We start from the raw sequence: 22,140 nt of genomic DNA on the forward strand, positions 1-22,140 counted from the left end.
AATATTATGGATGAGTATCATCGTTGAACAACAAACTAGACAAAAATATCGAAGTCTTCTAGTACACAACCATGTTACACGATTTACACACAACGAAGGCTTGATAGTCCCAATAATTAACAATAAATATGGGAGTCGAACACTTCATTATATCGTTCCGAACATTTTTAATTTGTTGCCGACGGGTGTTAGAGGTCAAAATAAAATGTGGAACAAAGGCAAAATAAAGGAATGGGTAAATGATCAAGAGTTAATTTTATGAAAATTGTAAAATGTTTATATTCTTAATTTTTCTCTCTTCTTTGTGTGTATAGTTAAAATGTTAAAAAACAAATAAAAATGAAGTAAAAAAGAACTCCACCGACAAGTCACACAAGGTGGCTTGGTGGGTCTCTGCATTTTTATTTTTAATATGTTTAAAATTGTGGATTAAATTAATGTATACAATTTATGTTAATAATAATATATCATGAAAGACTTCAATGACAAAATGCACGAATATGCATCTTAGTACTTAGGAAAGTACAACGCGACTGCGGCTATCTCATAGCAGTGATGGGCAATCGAATTAATAAACCGAGTGAAATAACGAATTCCTCAAAATAAGTCGTTAAATAATTCGGTTTTTGAATTCAATCACTAAGGCTAATCAGTGCACAAATTTGGTTACGTATTGCTTGTTTCTAGTTCATAGTATATTTGTTATTTTGACATCAAAAACATAACCCGGAAAGAAATATAAACCGAGGAAAAGTAACTAATACCATTCCAATCTGATAATAACCAAAAAAAGTAAAAGTTATCCTTTAGTCACATCTTTAAAAACTCAGTTTATTTCAGTAAGTACGGATAATCATATTTCACAATACTGTGTAATTTACTAAAATGTCTAGGATAAGATTCTTTTCAAAATTATTTTTTTAAGTACATATTTGAAGACTGGCCTTTTAATTTTCTGGGAACGGTAAAATTTGAACCAACGTTCGCGAAATAACCGGTTACAGTCCGACTGCCCACAAAGTATGTAGTTGCATTAAATTGGCGAAATAAATTGCTTTCAAATTTCAACGACAATGCATTTCCTGGTTCAATTTTATACGCTGGTATAAAAAAATAACTTCACTTATCTGAGGGTTTTTTTATTTATGATGTATTTATAAGTTGACTATTATAAAAAATATCCTTGCCTATTACGTAAAAGGATTTAAAGCATATTCAGTTTATATGTCTATCTTAAAAATTATAGTGAGTGCACAACGGAGTCCTGGTTCCAACTCTAATGCATGGAAGTGAAACATGGAGTTGGCAAAAGAAGGATGAAAGTAGACTGAATGCAGTCGAAATGCAATCTCTCAGAAGAATGTGCGGCAAAACGATGTATGATAGATGTGCGAATAGTGAAATAAGGAAGGAATGCAAAGCTGAGATAAGCATTATCGATAAAATTAAGAAAGGTGTGTTGAGATGGTTTGGACATGTAGAACGAATGAGTGAGGAAAGAACGGTAAAAGAAATTTATGAGGCGAATGTTACTGGGAAAAGAAGCAGAGGAAGACTCAGGAAAACATGGCACGAACAGGTATGCCAAATACTTGAAAGTGGTTAGGTTAGGAGTCGTAACAATCGGCGGGTATGTATGAGGAGATGCATGAACGTGGAAGAGGCGAAGAATGTTTGCAAGGACAGAGTGGTGTGGCGCTCTATTCTCTCTGCCTACCCCCGCGTGGAAGCGGCGAGATGGTTAGTTAGTTAGTTTTTATTATAGTGAATGAGTATAGAAAATAAGATTATTTATTGATTCGGCATTAACTTTGTGGAATGATATGTTAATTTTTTCTTACCTTATGTTTTTTTGTATATTCCTATTTACTGTACCTTTTATTGCTTTATATTTTACATTTCGCCCTGTGTTTTTTTGTCTGTTACTTTTTTATCTGTTTTTCAGTATTGTTAACCTTTATCCCATGTCTCAACATGAGTAATGGAAATTACTTATCGGGAATATTACATATCGCTCACTCCTTTCAAGAACGTCATAAATCAAAAATCGTCAATTTTCAGTTGTGCATGTTAACGGAATGCCCAGAAAATGTACTATATCCCAGCAAAAGAGGCATATTTTTAACTTAATACTTACCCGCTACAGGGCAGAATATGCTGTTTTTGCATTTTGAAGAAAAGGTATTGTTTAATTATTTTTTGAAATATACTAAATATTTTTCAAATAGAAAAAAAACCTTCAGGTTTTACCTAAAAAGATCTGTTGCACAGTAAAAAGTTCAATAAGTGGCTTGATATTTATTTTTAGTACATTGTGTTATATTTTTAAACTTTAAAATATATTTTTAAATTTTAAACTTTCTCCTGAAAAAAAAAAAAAAAAAGATTTATGACGTTCTTGAAAGAAGTGAGCTATATGTGACTTATGTATGTAATATATTTAAACAAAAATAAATATTTTTTTGTGAAAGGATTTAAACACTGTCCAGAAATTCAACTGAAACATCTGAAATACAGACTAATTAATGAGCGTGAAATAAACAGATAAACTGATTTATTAAGCAATACGTCTATAAAAGAACGAGAAAGGAGAGTTGTTTAACACTTCACAGTCCTATGATAAATGTTATTTGCCTTTTTTACAATGGATCTTTGTCAGACGGGAGGAATATCTAATTAACCATACTCAACCTATAAAGGATTGTATTATACTTGTTTGTGTCTTTAACAGCCGATTTAATTAATATTTTCATTCATCATTTAATAATAATAAATAATAAAACCCTTATCCGCACCCAAACGGTGCATAGGGCACTGTGTCATATAAACGCAGTGTTATCTTGATAGTTTTTACACATGAAGGAAAGGTGATCAGCCCTCCGCTTCAGGTACCAGTCCAGTGTATTGAATAAATATTTCAGTGAAAAAATCACTTATATTTATTTTACCCCCCTTGGGAATCGAACCCGGGACTTCCAGAACGGTAGCCGAGCGTGCTGACCATTACACTACGGAGGCGGACAAAAATTCATCATTTACCTTTGGAAAATTCGCTTTAAAAAAACGTTATTTTCGTAAGTTGGCAATGAATGACGTCACAGAAACGATGGAGTTATTTTAATGTTGGTGTCATTGCTAAATTATTAGCGACGCTATTTGTTGATGTCTATGGTTTTATTGAGCAGAAGCATTTCATTTGTATGTGAGGTCCGAATTCTGGATTATATTCACATAAATAAGAATCGCTAGAAAATATCTTTTTCATTTTTTATTTTGCCTCATAATTTGACCAGTTAATTTATTTACAACATTTTTAGTGTGTCTAAATATTTGTTCATAAATAAAATACTTGTTAAAATTCACCAATTCTAACCATGATTAACAACCGCACAAGTCATTTTTTGTCATGCCTAAACATATTGATCAAACTCGTGACGCGGTACATGTAAGTTCGCTACCGCCATCTTTGATGAAATAACTTCTATTAAGCAAAGATCCTTTCTATTTGTATGTAAGGTGTGAGTGCAGATTGAAGTTTATTAGTTTTTTGTTAGAACGGTATTCTATCAAGAGGACTGGATAATATTTACAAACATTAAAATATAAAAAATATGTTTAATAAATGGTTTGGAAAGGGTTAATTATATTCCACCAGCAGTTCTGTTGCCATCTCGAAACACGTGACACAGCGTCACGCAGTGATTTTATAAGCGCATGATGCAGACATAACATAAATAAATGCCCCTTCAGGAAAGGAAGCAATCTTCTATACGATGATATAATTTTGATATACCTTTGAAAACTCCCTTTTGTTTTATTACCACAGTCGTGGATTTATTTCCACATCGCCTCAGTTAAACGCGCGTTCAACCGGCAAACCTTCGACGCGAGTAGGATATTTCTAAAGCCCAATTCGGCAGTTACGGTTAACTGGCAATCTGGCAAGTGGGCCTCCGCGGTTTTCACAAATTAATAAGCGGCACACGATCATTTTTGTGAAAGGGTAAAACCAAATGTTTTAAGAGCAAGGAAACTGAGAGAAAAGGTCGAATTGGAAACGTGTTATAACGAATTGTATCGATTGGATGAAACAGACAAATGGAAGGTGTAAACTGAAAAATAACAGAAAAAACTAGACATTTAACTAATGAAATACAAAAAAAACATTTTCATCTCAACAACACATGTCTCTAGTGAAGGTTTAGTGATTCAAGAACAATATTTCTAAATTGGTTTATATATATAGAACTTACAAGAATTTGAGTAGTGTGGTTGTCAATAATGGGTAGAATTGGTGAATGTTACACGTGTGTAAAGTGATCACTTAAACCAGATGTTTTTCAAAGTATACAAGAGTAAATATATTGCTTCTCAGCAGTCAAACGGTTAAACCAACCGATGACGGGCCCCAAGGCCTGTAAATTAATACCTAGAGTCACATAATTACTCGTTAATTTCATCATCTATGTTGCGATATCAATAAAATCTTCCAAAATATTTTCTTCTTTTTTTATTTTTGTTTAACATAATTCTCGAATAAACATATACCTTTTTCGAGTTTTTCCTGAGCAATGTAATTTTGTAAAAATTCTATGCAATCATTTGATTTTTATCTTACACGTCAAAACATATATTTTCCATTTCTCAAGCATGAAGGTTGGCATGTACGCGATGCTGGAAGGTCGCCTTTTGCTTGGTCTACAAGTGTAAAAAAATAATTAAATGAAGTCGTACAACGGTCGTAATAAAGGCGCATGTCTATGTACTAGGTTATAGGAAATTGGATCTAACGAGTCGAGAGAAAAATAAAGAATCAAACGGAGTGCAACTTGTGCGTCAGAGATCAGACGGCTGGGATGCTGGGAATAGATTGGTAACGGTTGAATTACAAGCGAATAACGTAATGCTGGGAGTAGAAGGAAATACCAGATGGATGGTATTTGAAAATAACAGGGCTATAAAATACAAACGACGCGTATAGGGTTAAACAAAAAAATGATTATACAAGCAAATACACCAATCGTTTCAAACATTAAAAAAATGTGTCGGGTTGTGGTCCCGTGGTAAGTGTCGCGGACTCTTGCGTCCGAGTTTCTGGGTTTGAGCCCACTCTACCTCAATTTACCAAAATACCTATTTTTAGTATTGAGCCGCTCAGGCTTGCATAAATAGAGTGAAATTGTAGTATTTTTGTAAATCGTAAAAACACAAATATTTATCTTATATCGTGCGTATATATATATATATATATATATATATATATATATATATATATATATATATATATATATATATAACGTGGTAATATTTTCCTTTTGAAAATTAAGTGTAAATAATATGTAAAGTGGGTGTATAATAATAAAATAAACAATGTGTTGCTTTGTAATTAAAGTTTATAATTAAAGTTTATTCTTAATTTATCTTTATAATAATTTTTATATCTATCTATCTATCTATCTATCTGATTCTGACAGTTAATTTTTCCTATCGGATCTCTTTTGTTTAATTCTGTGCGACGCATGCGGCATCTGGTGGTAGAACTGTTTTATGTAGGTACTTTTTGTAAGTACTTAATAAAATGGATAGGTAGGTACCTAGTTATTTTATTACATCTCCCCCCTTGGGGATGAAAATTCATAGTAAAATTTTCACTCGTCCTCCGGATCATCTTCTTGTAGTGAAGGGACTGGTATAAGTTTAGTGATATGATAAAGTTTTTTTTTTTTTTTCTTTCTTTCTTTTTTTTCCTTCTTTTTTTTTTTTTTTTTCTTTCTTGTTTTTTTTTTTCTTTCTTTTTTTCCGTTCTTTTTTCTTTCTTTCTTTTTTTGTATTTTTTTTTTCTTGACCCTTTTAAAGTAGACACAGTTTTTCTCAATCCATTTGTTTTTTTCTTTTGAATTCCTTCATTTTTATTCAGATCTCTTAAAGTATCTTCTAATATAACCAAATGTACAACTTTTAATTGTTCATCTGCATTTTTATTCGATTCTAAAACTGGATTCCGGCTTAGACAATCTACTTCTAAATTCTTCTTTCCTGGAGTATATTTTATTTCATCTTTCGTAGAAGTTTTTTCTACTTTATTTTTATTTTCATTTTTCAAGCACTGTTTCTGTGTTATTTGTATGTCTTCATTTTTATTCTGATCTTTTGAAATATCTTCTAATTTAACCAAATTTACAACTTTTAATTGTTCATCTGCATTTTCATTCGATTTTAATACTGGATTCCTGCTTAGACAATCTACTTCTAAATTCTTCTTTCCTGGAGTATATTTTATTTTATCTTTCGTAGAAGTTTTTTCTACTTTATTTTTATTTTCATTTTTCAAGCACTGTTTTTGTGTTATTTGTATGTCTTCATTTTTATTCTGATCTTTTACAATATCTTCTAATTTAACCAAATTTACAACTTTTAATTGTTCATTTGCATTTTCCTTCGATTCTAATACTGGATTCCTGCTCATAAAATCTGCTTCGAAATTCTTCTTTTCTGGAGTATATTTTATTTTATATTTTGTAGAAATTTTTTCCACATTATTTTTATTTTCATTCTTCAAGCACTGTTTCTGTGTAATTTGTAAATCTTCATTTTTATTATTAATCTTATCATCCTCCTTTGTTTTAAACCAGCACGTTGCTTCAGAGTGATATCGAGTTCCCTTATTTAAATTTTCACAAATCTTACATGGACTTTTATCTTTAATTTTATCACTAGTTCTTAGATTTCCACGTCTTCTTTGATTATCTTTTAATCGTTTTCTTTGATCATCTTCTAATTTTTCTCTCTCACTCCGAACATATTGTAGTAATTGTTTTAATACATCTAATGTTTCATAATCCATTTCCATATTAACAAAATTGTCGTTTTATAACGTGGTAATATTTTCCTTTTGAAAATTAAGTGTAAATAATATGTAAAGTGGGTGTATAATAATAAAATAAACAATGTGTTGCTTTGTAATTAAAGTTTATAATTAAAGTTTATTCTTAATTTATCTTTATAATAATTTTTATATCTATCTATCTATCTATCTATCTGATTCTGACAGTTAATTTTTCCTATCGGATCTCTTTTGTTTAATTCTGTGCGACGCATGCGGCATCTGGTGGTAGAACTGTTTTATGTAGGTACTTTTTGTAAGTACTTAATAAAATGGATAGGTAGGTACCTAGTTATTTTATTACATCTCCCCCCTTGGGGATGAAAATTCATAGTAAAATTTTCACTCGTCCTCCGGATCATCTTCTTGTAGTGAAGGGACTGGTATAAGTTTAGTGATATGATAAAGTTTTTTTTTTTTTTTCTTTCTTTCTTTTTTTTCCTTCTTTTTTTTTTTTTTTTTCTTTCTTGTTTTTTTTTTTCTTTCTTTTTTTCCGTTCTTTTTTCTTTCTTTCTTTTTTTGTATTTTTTTTTTTCTTGACCCTTTTAAAGTAGACACAGTTTTTCTCAATCCATTTGTTTTTTTCTTTTGAATTCCTTCATTTTTATTCAGATCTCTTAAAGTATCTTCTAATATAACCAAATGTACAACTTTTAATTGTTCATCTGCATTTTTATTCGATTCTAAAACTGGATTCCGGCTTAGACAATCTACTTCTAAATTCTTCTTTCCTGGAGTATATTTTATTTCATCTTTCGTAGAAGTTTTTTCTACTTTATTTTTATTTTCATTTTTCAAGCACTGTTTCTGTGTTATTTGTATGTCTTCATTTTTATTCTGATCTTTTGAAATATCTTCTAATTTAACCAAATTTACAACTTTTAATTGTTCATCTGCATTTTCATTCGATTTTAATACTGGATTCCTGCTTAGACAATCTACTTCTAAATTCTTCTTTCCTGGAGTATATTTTATTTTATCTTTCGTAGAAGTTTTTTCTACTTTATTTTTATTTTCATTTTTCAAGCACTGTTTTTGTGTTATTTGTATGTCTTCATTTTTATTCTGATCTTTTAAAATATCTTCTAATTTAACCAAATTTACAACTTTTAATTGTTCATTTGCATTTTCCTTCGATTCTAATACTGGATTCCTGCTCATAAAATCTGCTTCGAAATTCTTCTTTTCTGGAGTATATTTTATTTTATATTTTGTAGAAATTTTTTCCACATTATTTTTATTTTCATTCTTCAAGCACTGTTTCTGTGTAATTTGTAAATCTTCATTTTTATTATTAATCTTATCATCCTCCTTTGTTTTAAACCAGCACGTTGCTTCAGAGTGATATCGAGTTCCCTTATTTAAATTTTCACAAATCTTACATGGACTTTTATCTTTAATTTTATCACTAGTTCTTAGATTTCCACGTCTTCTTTGATTATCTTTTAATCGTTTTCTTTGATCATCTTCTAATTTTTCTCTCTCACTCCGAACATATTGTAGTAATTGTTTTAATACATCTAATGTTTCATAATCCATTTCCATATTAACAAAATTGTCGTTTTATAACGTGGTAATATTTTCCTTTTGAAAATTAAGTGTAAATAATATGTAAAGTGGGTGTATAATAATAAAATAAACAATGTGTTGCTTTGTAATTAAAGTTTATAATTAAAGTTTATTCTTAATTTATCTTTATAATAATTTTTATATCTATCTATCTATCTATCTATCTGATTCTGACAGTTAATTTTTCCTATCGGATCTCTTTTGTTTAATTCTGTGCGACGCATGCGGCATCTGGTGGTAGAACTGTTTTATGTAGGTACTTTTTGTAAGTACTTAATAAAATGGATAGGTAGGTACCTAGTTATTTTATTACATATATATATATATATATATATATATATATATATATATATATATATATATATATATATAAATATATACATATGGATAATTATTTAAAATGATAATAAAAAATCGCATAAAACAATCCGGTCGTGAAACAATGATGATCAATGACGATCACAATATGGTAATTTTAGTCTTACGTCATTTAATTTATGGAGAAAATAGCTATTGACAAAATAAATGTCATTTATCACTGGAGATTCATTATTGCAATTAAAACTAAACATTTGATTGGAACATTGCCCTCGGTTGACATTTAGTCCGTGCTAAATAACACTTACTATCGTATATAAATACGGACGTTTGCATTTTAGACTCCCAATAACAATTTAATTATATTTTCGCTTAATTTTGTCGCGCTTTTGTTTATTATCGTCTTATAATTATTTAATATTATCGGTACGTATTGCCGTCAAATTAATTATAAAAATGGCGCACCTACGTTGTTATTGTCAGTGCAATTATTACTATTGTAATCACCTCCGATAAATGTTATCAAAATAATTATTACAAAACAAGAGACTTATGCTGTTATCAGGCGTCTACACGAGCGAAAAATAATAATAAAAACGTAGATTGAATTTTACTGTCAAATAGCGAATTACGGAATTTTTATTTTCACAATCAAACTGCTTATATAATCAGTATAGTAAAGCCTCGATATAACGGATTTATTGGGGGGGAGAGGGTGTCCGTTAAAGCCGAAACACCGATACGATTTTTTTTTAAATAAATTTTTAAAAACTTGTTTTGAAAAATATGAATACGGATATATGTAAATAAACAGTACAAAACACAGACAAACTTCTAGTATTGTCTTCAGACACCCGTCGTGAAGTGACGTTGCTGTTTGATATCGATAATCCTGCTTTGAAAAAGTAATCAAGGTTTGTTTTCACTTTTGAAGTTTTTAGACATAATTTGTGATTTTTATGGCCGCTAAAATTGTATAAATGCGGCGACACTTGAATTAAAGCACATCGGTAATGTAATGGCAAAGGGGTATATCTGTGAAATTTTTCATTTTCTAATTTTGTTCCACAAAATGTCTAAAATAGTGTATACTACAATCTAGAAAAAGGATAAAGCTGTAGTTTCAATACTTATTTAGTTTTATTAAGATTTGTACATATGCTATCCGAAAAAAAAAATTACATGTTTGTTTTTGCTCTCCTGTAAAATTTCGTCTGAGACAGATATACCCCTTTGCCTTTACACTACCGATATATAATATTTATAGGATATTTTTATATTTGACCTGTTTTTTATCGGTTATACCGGTTATATCCTAAATTCGTTAAATAGAAGTCCGTTATATCGGGATTTAACTGTATCGCCCTTGTCAACACTTCTTAATTTATTGTCGCACGATTTCTAAACACACAGTTTTATTGTTTAGCAAAAACTCGTGAATTTCTTTTTTTTTTGTTCAACGCAGTTTGACGAATTTTCATTGATTTAATTGTCCGTTCAAAGTTTTCCATTTTTACTGAAAATGCTGCCTTACTGCTTTATCTGATGTGTTTCCATTTTTGGTCAAAAAAAAATTATATTAAAAAACATTCGGTATAATTGTTTTTTTTTTACTCTTTTTTAGCTGTTCCAAAATGGAAGCCATAAAATGATATGCCCTACAAAAAGTAAGAATCTTTAATATATGTAAGCATATTATTAATAAATATTAAAAATGCATTCGTGCTAAAATTTGAAACGCGTCTCTTGAAATGCAATAAATATTTAATTCAGAAGATAAGAAAAACACTTTCAATTTGCGATAAATATAAAGTTGCAGCTGACAGATAGATAATAAAGATACAAATTTAATTACATGTTGTAATTGGAACAGGAGTTCAGGAGTCAGAGAGAGATAAGAGGTGGCGATGACAAGACACAAGACTCGCTAGTCGTGAGACGAGATCTCACGAGACGGAGACGCGAGATCAATGCGGACCTAATTTGCGAATGTGCTCATTTCATGAACTGATGTAACGAACTGTGCCAGATGAATAAATAGGGTAGTGGATTGTTTTACATTTCCGAGTGGTCCAGATGTATATTTGGAATAACTCAGCGGAGCGTCTTTTGGTCCTTGAGAAAAATCAAATTAACCAGCTGCCTGACATATATAAAATAAAACCCATTCGGGGATCCAAAATAAATGATCTGAGAAGGTACTTTATGGAACGATATATATATGCAGTGATTAGTCATATTTTGTTTTTACCTTATGTTTTTTTATATTTTCTCATTTGTTATATTTTCTCATTTTTTTATATTTTCTCATTTGTTTATTTTTAAAATGCTTCTTACCTTATGTTTTTCTAATTTATTTATTTTAGAAATGCTTCTTATACATATTTATTATACCTGTTTATTGTTTTTATATTTGTATGTATTAGTATTAGTTTTGGTTATTTAAAAAAAAAGTTACTTTTTTTATTTGTGTTCAAGTCTTGTTAACCTTAATCCCATGTCCCAAAATGAGAAACAGAAATTACTCATCGGGAGTATTATATGTATATATGACTTATGTATTAATATATTTTTTTAAATAAATAAAAAATAAATAAATAAAATAAAAATAAAAAGTAACCCATGAGTGTTTTCGATTCAGATGGGCTCGTGTTAAAACAAGTGTGTTGATGAACGATTTGATATGCTTAAGCATCCTTAACCGGATCCACGCGGCTCGCATAACCGTATGTGTTTTAACAAGACATGCCCCATACGCGGCTGACATAAGCGTTTGTGTTTTCACTTTGCTCCAAGTTTCGAACCTCAGTTCAACTTGGAGGGATTTTTTCATGGTGTGGAACTTTGGATAAAATAATACGTCAATCCTCGGCCTTATGACATCTGTTGAAATATCTGACTAATAATTTGTAACATCACAAGGATAAATAAAAGAACAGATCCATGATTTTTCTTGCGGTCGGTAATTAGTCCGCGCCATAATCATGCCCTATATCTGTCTCACTCTCGACGCTACGCATCGCCAGTGGGTAAGAGTGACACACGATGCGTGCTTTGATTTATTTATGTTACGATCTAATTTGTTTATATTACGATACATTTCAAGAATAATGTGACACACGTGTATTATAGAGTACCAAAAAGGCACAATGAATCCCATTGAACGTTTTTGTTTAGGAAAATAAATCGTTTCATAACTAAATACATGATAAAAGTAATCATTTAAAAAACGGCGAAATACCGCCGCGCACGGGCGTCTCTTAGGAACAAAGTTAACGCGTTTAAAAGGTTAAAATGGATAACACTGATGAGATTTATTTGAATATTTTTTAAATCTTATTTAGACAGCAAGATATGCCTAAATTATGTTTTTTTTTACTATACGTTCGATTAAATGTATGTATTTTTTACAATAGAATCTACCAGGGTAACATAAGATAAAATGGTCCACTGACCTCATCAGCCACAAAACCGTACCATGAAAAATTGAATTATATTTCAGAGCGAGGTATGAAGAAACAAAGCAAGTAAGACCACAATTCAGAAAAATCGAATGGAGAGCGTCTGAGATAACATATTTTAATGTGTGTGAAGGAAAGTAGCAGGGATAACGTAAGTCGAAAGAGAACAATTGACAAAGAAACGCATTCATAGTTACAAGTCCGGAACGTTTGAATGTGGGCTGTCTAGACAACCCGTTATGTAAGAATGGTTAAATATGCACCCGAGTTTAGAATATCATGTGATAAGGAACTGTCGAATGACCTCATATGAGCATCAAGATACGTGCTCTGCCAGCCATTTATTGGTAAGTACCTACGCAAATCCTACCTATGTATGTGAAACGTACATTTGAACATTTATTTCCTAAAAATACACATAATAGATCTAGCCAAATAATGAATAATTTACAAGAAATCCCTTTGTGAAAATCTTTGTGACTCGCGCAAAGACACTCATTTTTCATAGCTTCAAACTGTTAATTTCGTCACGTACAGCCGTAAGTATCGGGATTACATGGGCGCAAAGAGATGGCAGACCTACCTTATGCCCTCTGTCGGGCTGGTGGCACGGGCTGGCGCCTACTGGGTCCTGCCTACGCCGCTTGCCTCCGCCGGTTCCTGCCGCCCTGCCCTGCTGGACTCTGCTCTCCTGGTAGTGCGGCTGCTGGGGCGCGTGGGGCGCGGGCGGGACGGGGCTACACGGGCTGCGGAGGCTGGCACTCGGCGGCGGCGAGGGGCGGGGCGCGACGTCCACTTGGCGGTATGACGACCGATGGTCACTGAACATGTCATGCATTCCCTGAAACAAATTCAATAATTAACTCATGTTTTTTTTTAGTTAAGTGTTGCATTTATTTTCTACCTTGCTTATTATGTACAAGGTTTTTAGACCATTAAGTGGATCTAGTGTGGGCCAATCAGGAAATTCTCAGCATTGCTGGGAGGAAACAACGTAAAACTCCTCCGGAAAAGCAGGACTGTTGACTTTCGTTAACAGACCTTCCTTTCCACTAGAAGAGGGTACTGCATTTTGTGTCCTCGCCTGGTTTATGGTACAAATGTTCTTCACTATTTTTAACATGTATGATTTTTTTTTAGATGAGTGTTGCATTTATTTTTTACCTTGCTTATTACGTACAAGGTTTATAGATCATTAAGTGCATCTAGTTTGCATCTAGTGGCCAATCAGGAACTTCTCAGAATTCAGTCATTGCTGGGAGGAAACCAAGTAAAACTCCTCAGGAGAAGCCGGACTGTTGACTGAACAACAGACCTTCCGTTCCACTAGAAGAGGGTTCAGCATTTTGTATCTAGCTTGGTTTATCATACCAATGTCCTTCAATTTTTTTATCATGTGTGATACCATCTCTCGTGAGATGTTGTAACTCATGTTATAAAACGATACTTCAGAAATTTGGAGGCGGGGTAAATGTAGGTATCATTTGTGCCTATTTTTTTTAGCGTAATCGGCTATGTATGATAGGGACACAGCGCATAATTAGCGACATACGATAGATCACAGATCATAGCTACATAGCGTATAATCAGTACCTTTTGATGGATACATAACACACAACAATGAAAGCGCCCTAAAATAGGATGCAATAAATTTCAACGATCTTTAGCCAAATTAGCCGATATGTTGATGACAGTCATGTGGTTCCACAAGGGATTCCCATCACTAGTATGTGTGCTATGTACGCCTCATACATTATGCGGACTCCAGACGGACGACTAATCCCACCGATCTCTAGCCAAATAAACAGATTCCGCTAGATATTCACTGTGGACGAACAACAAAACCCAACAATCTCTAGCTAAATCGTTGTGTACGAGTACATGGTAAACAGACCAGTGATAGGAATGACCAAAACTTCAAAGTTCAAATACGATAACCTATTATAAAACAGTCGGATGATTAGATGATAAACCGATATATATATTATAATGGTGAAGAAAAATCGGTTACATTACGAGTTATGAACTGTTTTGTTACATACTGGAAAATTACTTGAAAATCTGTCAGAGATTTTATTTCAAGGGGTGATGGTGATTATTGTTGAAACGATGAGAGGAATTATCAAAAAGAAATTCACTGTTTTTATCTACACTTTTACTATTTTCATAATCTGTCTGCCGTTCAATCCAGTTTCAAAACCAAAATAGTTTGAATATTTTTAATACTTAATAAACTATAGTAAAAAAAACACACCTTTCTTAATGTATAGGTCAATAATCATCTCAGTCTTGCATTCTTTCTTTATATCACCATTTGAACATGTATCATACAACGTTTTGCAGCACATTCTAACTAATTCGTTTCCAAAATTCCTCGCCATTATTGTCTATGTTCCCACTAAACCAAGTCCCACCACTCAAACTCCCTTCTCTAGTTATTACCCCACCCACCTCTACATTGGTAGACCTACAATTTTTTGGTCGTCAGTTTTTGCGATCACCTGTCGATGAAAATGTACGCGAAACAAGTCGTGTGAAACAGAACTCAATAAGTGGTCTAATACAAGTTTTTAATTTTTAATAATCGTCCTAACTTACACTTAATAACCTGATAAATATCTGTCCGTTAGCGTAGAGTCGGCTTTTAGAAGTTCAAAGTATACATTATTTGAGAGTGCCCATGTTGACATCAAATTAATGACACCCCGCTCCGAAACAGTATTTAAGTGGGTTGTAACTATTGTCCTCTACAGTACAAACGGCCGCCATTAGAAAACATGCGCCTTTCACTGGTAATTGAGTAAACGCGAATCGCTTTAGTCCGGAAACGAACTTTCGCAGGCAACTGTGTCAATTTGTAACTCTCGCGCCGCTCATGTAGATTCGGCAAGTAAATAACGAAACAGAACGAGTAACCTAAAAGAAAAACACTCCGTCTCATCGATCCGCGGCTTGTCAAATAGATTGACGCATTTTCATTTGATGATACCGAAATTAAGTACGTTAAAAAAGGATCGCTTCGAAGGATACGATCAGTCGATTTAGTAAAACGATTTTTTTTAAATGTGTTGTCTCAAATTAATGTCGAAAGCAGTCCCACTGCATTCCTAGATCTGATACAGAAGCATCTAGGCTCTATTGACAGACCTTTTCTTAGTAAGCATTTTTTTATGAACTATGTTAAAAGTTAAAAAATATTTAAACAAAATTGTATCTCAACTTGATATGAAACATGTATCGTTCTTCCCTTTTTTATAAAAGAAAATGTAAGTCTGAGCATCCCAGCGACAGATAAAGTGATCCCTTAAACCAGCCAAATGCCAGTTCGTAAGCCCCGGGATGCTCAGACTTCCATCTTCTTTCATAAAAAAGGGAAAAACGATACATGTTTCATATCAAGATGAGATACAATTTTGTTTAATTTTTTTAAAACTTTTAACATAGTTCATAAAAAATGCTTACAATGCGCTTAAAAAGAAAAGGTCTGTCAGGAAGCCTAGATGTTTCTGTATCAGATCTAGTCTTATATCTTGGTTGTCGTCTCATCCGTAGGGTGAATAATCCAGTGTTCGATACAATAAATAATATGAACATTGTTAAAACTATTTCAACCTAACTGGCATGAAATATGTTTTTTGTCATTGGTCGATAATATACGAAAGCAAAACCTGAACGGAATAACAGACAGAGGAAATTGGTTGAAAGCGTCGAAATGTGGGATTTATGGAGAACGATGAAAAAACTGTGCCGGAGGTAAATGATGAGACTCGAGTAAAACCGAGAAAATAGTTCCGTGTCAGATAATATAGTGAGTAAAATGGGTCAATCGATAAAGCATATAATTCTTAGATATAACGCATAGCTCAGAATTGTCATAAAATAAATAATGCAACACAAAACAGTACCGACAAAATTACATATACTTAAAGAATTTAAAAAAAGCAACAGTCTGTCTTTAGAAATTGAAAATATAAAAGACACAAACACTCTAAAAAAGAAATTTAACGAACACTACAAACATGTACAGACTATACAATAGAAAACTCAACAAGGTAACTCTCTCGTACCGCATAAATATATTTGTTCCCCTGTAATATATTTTTTAAATGTATAATATGATAGTATAAAAAAAGAAGAAGTAAAATATCCCTCCCCAAGCACAAGAGCTCAGTCTCATTTTTGGAAAGCCTCATCGCAACCAAAATTATAAGATTGTATCAAGTACAAAAATATATAAATTAAATAATATAAAGAAAAAAATTATATTATTTTTTGACATCTCATCAAAGATGAAGAAGAATATGGAAGTATGGGCATTTACGGGGCTGACGACCGTCATAGGTTTAAGTGATCAGTAAATGCCCAGACTTCCATATTCTTCTTCATCTTTGATGAGATGTCAAATAAAAAATAATAATAATATGACAATAACTCCTGTAATTGGAGATAATTCAGATTTTGTGAACATGTAATTGGACGCACTCAAAATGTTGTAAAGAAAAAATTGATCGTGATCTTTGCATCTTTACAAAGAAATAATTAGCGTGGTATTTTCCAATACTGCCAGGGCTATCTTACACCCAAACTTTTAAGGCGTTTTCAGACTATATCAAACATTTTGAACATTGGGCACATTAACGCCCACGTTGTTTAAATTAAACAAGTTTAACACGTCCAGGTTGGCCAGATAAGGGGTTGGCAGTGATAAACGTGATGTAAACGGTTGAGAAAACGCCAAGATTGGACCTGAAATGACGCCATTAGGCTAGTAAATATTTTGTAACCGAAATAACAATAAACATCGTTATCTAGCACTATCGCGCGTAGATAACTGGAATATCTGCACGATTTGCGAGGTCTTTTGATAAACCCCCGAAAATTTTCCACAACTGATATGTTTGACGAAATTTAACGCAAATATTTGGCGTCTGGTAAATACGCACGTGCTTAAAAAATAAACCAAAGATGGTGGATCAAACAATTATAAATCCAATTGGAATAAGTAAAACATATATTTACCTACTTAGACGAACAAAAAGTAGAGAGATGACTACGTTTTTAAACGATTAACATCATGGAAGTAATTTTCTGCTCAATAAAAAGCTTATTTTCATCTCACCAATAGACGTCTCTAGTGAAGTTCTAGTGATTCAAGAACAATGTTTCAAAATTGGTTCATATATATAGAATTTCAAAGGATTTGAGTAGTGTGGTTGTCAATAATGGGTAGAATTGATTAATGTTACACGTGTGTAAATGTTACATGCCCAGACTTCCATATTCTTCTTCATCTTTAATGAGATGTCAAAAAATATCATGGAAGTATGCTGGACACCGGACACGTAGAAATATTTTATTTATTTATTCATTTATTTAGCAGTCACCCAGTGAGAGGATGTTTCTGCTAGTGTCAAGTCTTATTTTTATTTATGTACAAAAAAATAATAACAATTAATAAATTTAAAAAAAATCTAAGTTTAAATGCCTTTAGCTTTATCATTTTAAACATTTTGGCCGCAAACAAAATGTGGACTTCTGTACTTCAGGAGAAAAGAGGTATGAGTTCGATATATTAAATTATATGGACAGATGACCGAAAGAGGACTACTCAGCTTCACGAAGAAAAAGTAATGAAGAAAGAACGTATTAAAGAAATGGCGGCAATGAATACCGAAGAAAACGTAAGGCAAGAATCAAGTTAGTAATAACGACAAATTAATGGTGTTCTCATAAACATTACAAAACGTATGATCATGAAGTGAGAAGTACCATTGTATTTTTTTTATACTTTTTTTATAAAAAGAGAAGAAAAGCGTAACAACACCACATTGTACATGCTTAAATCTTCTTTCTGGTTGCTTGGGGTGGAGTCAGCTTTCAACATTGAGCAAAATTTTGTGCCAGTTGAATGAACCCATTCAAATTTTGAGCTAGAGATGTGACTAATGGTTAACTATTACGTTTTATTATATTTTTATTGTTATTTTAGAGAAAAATTCGTGTTATTATTATTCACAAAAATTCTTCAATTTCATACTATTTCTGTAAGCCTAAGCGGCTCATTCTTAGAAGTATATATCAAATTTTGGTAAAGTGGGTTCGAACCCAGAAACTCTGACACGAGAGTCCACAACCCGACACTTCATTATATTAGTGGCTGTTCAACCTTGTGGAGAAACGGCGTGGCGGTCACTGAATTATTAATTCAAATAAATCAATTATGTCCCCTAGACAGGACGGCATCACAGATTACTCAAACTATTTTCAGTATGTCTTCCCGTCATCCAAAATCTACCCCGTTCAATTGGCCTTCCCTCGCCATTGGTCGGCCGCTAAACTTCATAGATAATTTATTCGTGTGTGTAGTCTGTACACATATCGAGGGCGTAAAAACAATCTTTATAGTAATTGATACCCAGACAATTGGACTAGCCACTAGCCGAACAGGCAACGGCGATTCTCGCTATACGATGTTTCGCATTTAAAAACGACGATATAAGAAAGGAATGTAAGGCTGAACGAGGAATAATTGAAAAGATTAGAAAGAGCTCTTTGCGGTGGTATGGACATGTGGAGCGAATGGATAGCGAGAGAATGACTAAGAAAATATATGTGGCGAATGTGAGAGGGAAAACAGAACGTGGACGACCGAAAAAGACTTGGCACGATCAGATCAATCAGAACCTAAAATCTGGCGGTGTCAAAAGTCTGCGTAATCGGAGGGCATGTATGACTAGATGTATGGATGTGAAGGAGGCTAGGAGTGTATGTCAGGACAGAAGAGTGTGGCGTTCCATCCTCTCTGCCTACCCCTGCGGGGAAACGGCGTGATGGTAGTAGTAGTAGTAGTAGTAGTATATATATATATATATATATATATATATATATATATATATATATATATATATATATATATATATATATATATATATATATATATTTTGAAGAAAAACGTCGTCAATCCGCTGTGTCTGAAGGGGGGAAAGTGGAGCCGCCGTATTATTGCGCCTATTCTTCTCGGTCTTCTAATATTATAAATCAAAATATTTGGTCCTTCGTTTTTATCTACAGTGTTAGAATTTGGGGATTTTTGACTGTGGCCGATTAGAAAATAATTCAAGGTAAAGAGGAACTCTTCCACATTTCAACTTGTGATAATAAAACCCATTTTTTCATGTCCTTTGATCCTTCAAGATTGCTCTACATTACTTTATACATATCATACTTTTCATATTCATACATTTTCACTATTTCAAAAATTCCTTTTCATTCAGCGCCTTATAGGCATTTTTTATTACTATTATTATTTAATATACTTTCAAGATTTTTAAAAATAATTTCATTAATTTGCTAGACATTTCTGCGTCAGACAATCTAATATTAAGTTACGCTGTTCTCTCCAATAAAGAGACTAATCTCTTTTGCTTATAACTCATATTTTTTTGTGTTTTTTTTAATGTCATACTTAATTATATTGGGTAAAAACACGAACAACGATGATTAAAAAAATATTTAAAAATTACTTAACATTTTGTTAAGAATTTTCACTTTATTATCAATAAAGAATAGAAAATGTTTTAAATGCCATTTTGCAGTTAGGTCATCCCTAGTTTCAAACCGAATGTCGTAACTCCGACGGCCGTTTTCAAAGTACCTACGTACAATATTTACGAAATGTCATTCTCCAGCTTCTACTTTATTCTATTATTTCGTATTTTCTATAGGCACAACTGATTTTAACGCCAAAAAAGCGTTACACAAGAAATTATGGTTTAAAATGTCGCATGAGTAAGCCTCTCACTTTTATGGTCCCACGGCTCAGATAAATCAAAGGGAAATCAAAATATACGTAGCGTGAAATTTATTGTATAAATACTGGTATCAGAAAAAAGAGGAATAAAAATACCATAGGTATCTCAACTTGATATGGAGCATCTATAGTTCCTCTTTATACGACAGAAGATGGATCTAGCATCCCAGGGCTTTCGTCCTGGCATTTGGCTGGCTTAAGCGATCACTTTATACACTTGTGTAACGTAACGTTAAAGTTTACGACCGTCCAGGGATTCAGACTTCCATTTTTCATATAACGAGGAACGATATATGCTTCATATCAAGTTGAGATACTTATAATATTGACATCTCATCCGTAGGGTGAATAATCCAGTGTGTGATATAATAAATAATCTTAAAATTGAGGTATAAAAACTTGAGGGACACGAGTAGATACATACATTTTTAAAGGGATGTTATTAATAAAGAATAAAATGAACAAGAGTTTCTGCTCAGTAAAAAAGCTTCTTCATCTCATCAATAGATATCTCTAGTGAAAATTCTAGTGATTCTTGTACAATGTTTCGAAATCGTGGTGGTCAATCATGGGTAGAATTGGTGAATGTTACACGTGTGCAAAGTGATCTTTTAAACCAGCCGATGACGGCCGTCAGCCCCGTAAATGCCTAGACATCCATTTTCTTCTTCATTTATGTTGAGATGTCAAAAAAAAAATGTGTGACTGGGAAACAAAATTTCGACAAACGACATTTAATTGTATCCTTAAACAAATCATAATTAAAATATATATTTAAAAATATATACAAACGGATATCCGTCTAATAGATTCGACAACATGTAAGAAGTAACCTATGTGATTTACACAATAAGAGCACTAAATAAAATTTTCTAATCCGAGAGAAAACTAGAAGGCGCGAGGCATGGAAATGCATACAGAACTGTGCAATAATTTACGTTCTATGCTGAATACTAATGAATGATTCTTATAATTGCATTTTATAAGTTAGCAACGCCCTCGTAAAGTCTTTTATCTTCATACTTGTACCACTATAAGCATTATCGCTCACTCCTTTCAAGAACGTCGTAAACCAAAAACCGTCAATTTTCAGTTGTGCATGTTTTCGGAATACCCAGAAAATGTACTTTATGCCAGTAATAGCGGCATATTTTAAACTTAATATTTACCCGCTACATGGCAGAAAGTGTTGTTTTTGCATTTTGAATAAAAGGTATTGTTTAATTATTTTTTTAAATATACTACTTAAATACTTTTTAAATGTAGAAAAAATCTTCAGGTTTTACCTAAAAAGATCTGCTGCACAATAAAAAGTTCAATAAGTGGCTTGATATATTTTTTTTAATACCTTGTATTATATTCTCAATATTATTAATATTTAAAGCATTTACTTTGTGGTTAGTCATTTTTACTTATTTATTTTTTTACAAAAATGTTAATAAAATTAGTATATAACCACTCACCGAGATTTTTACGTCTACCGGTTTCGAGACGTACCCGTCTCTTCGTCAGGACAATCACTAACACAGCATGCAAACAATACTACCCTTCACCACCATAGCACCATTTACACACTCAAAACTACACAAAATGTCTAACACATGCGATTTTTGGTCGACCCGAAGACCAACATGCACTATAGTTTTCAATACAGACATGCGTTACGAGCCGAGGTTAAACGTATATTAGAATTAGACTAGGAATCGAATCTATTTATATACTTGTAGGATGAGAGGGAGATAGATGAAGGGTTCGAATTGGATATTGACGAATCGTGTTTAATCGATGTCGAATCAAACAATGGACTAAACACGATTCGTCAATATCCAATTCGAACCCCCCCCACTCCTCTCATCCTACAAGTATATAAATAGATTCGATTCCTAGTCTAATTCTAATATACGTTTAACCTCGGCTCGTAACGCATGTCTGTATTGAAAACTATAGTGCATGTTGGTCTTCGGGTCGACCAAAAATCGCATGTGTTAGACATTTTGTGTAGTTTTGAGTGTGTAAATGGTGCTATGGTGGTGAAGGGTAGTATTGTTTGCATGCTGTGTTAGTGATTGTCCTGACGAAGAGACGGGTACGTCTCGAAA

At 32.6% G+C, this 22,140-nt stretch overlaps 1 protein-coding gene across 7 annotated transcripts in view; it reads right to left on the minus strand.

Moving 5' to 3' along the window:
- Hipk (Homeodomain interacting protein kinase) overlaps positions 1-22,140 on the minus strand; it is a 162,813-nt gene that overhangs the window by 121,182 nt on the left and 19,491 nt on the right. For all 7 annotated transcript variants that reach the window (XM_088266385.1, XM_088266354.1, XM_088266380.1 and 4 more), the window contains exon 2: positions 12,815-13,072. In XM_088266385.1, the coding sequence (XP_088122511.1) occupies positions 12,815-13,069 (255 nt within the window). In that variant the 5' untranslated portion in view covers positions 13,070-13,072. The remainder of the gene's footprint in view (positions 1-12,814; positions 13,073-22,140) is intronic.

Source organism: Brachycentrus maculatus, unplaced genomic scaffold (genome assembly GCF_059751285.1).
Source record: "Brachycentrus maculatus isolate JH-2025_06_01 unplaced genomic scaffold, ASM5975128v1 h1tg000017l, whole genome shotgun sequence".
NCBI lineage: Eukaryota > Metazoa > Arthropoda > Insecta > Trichoptera > Brachycentridae > Brachycentrus > Brachycentrus maculatus.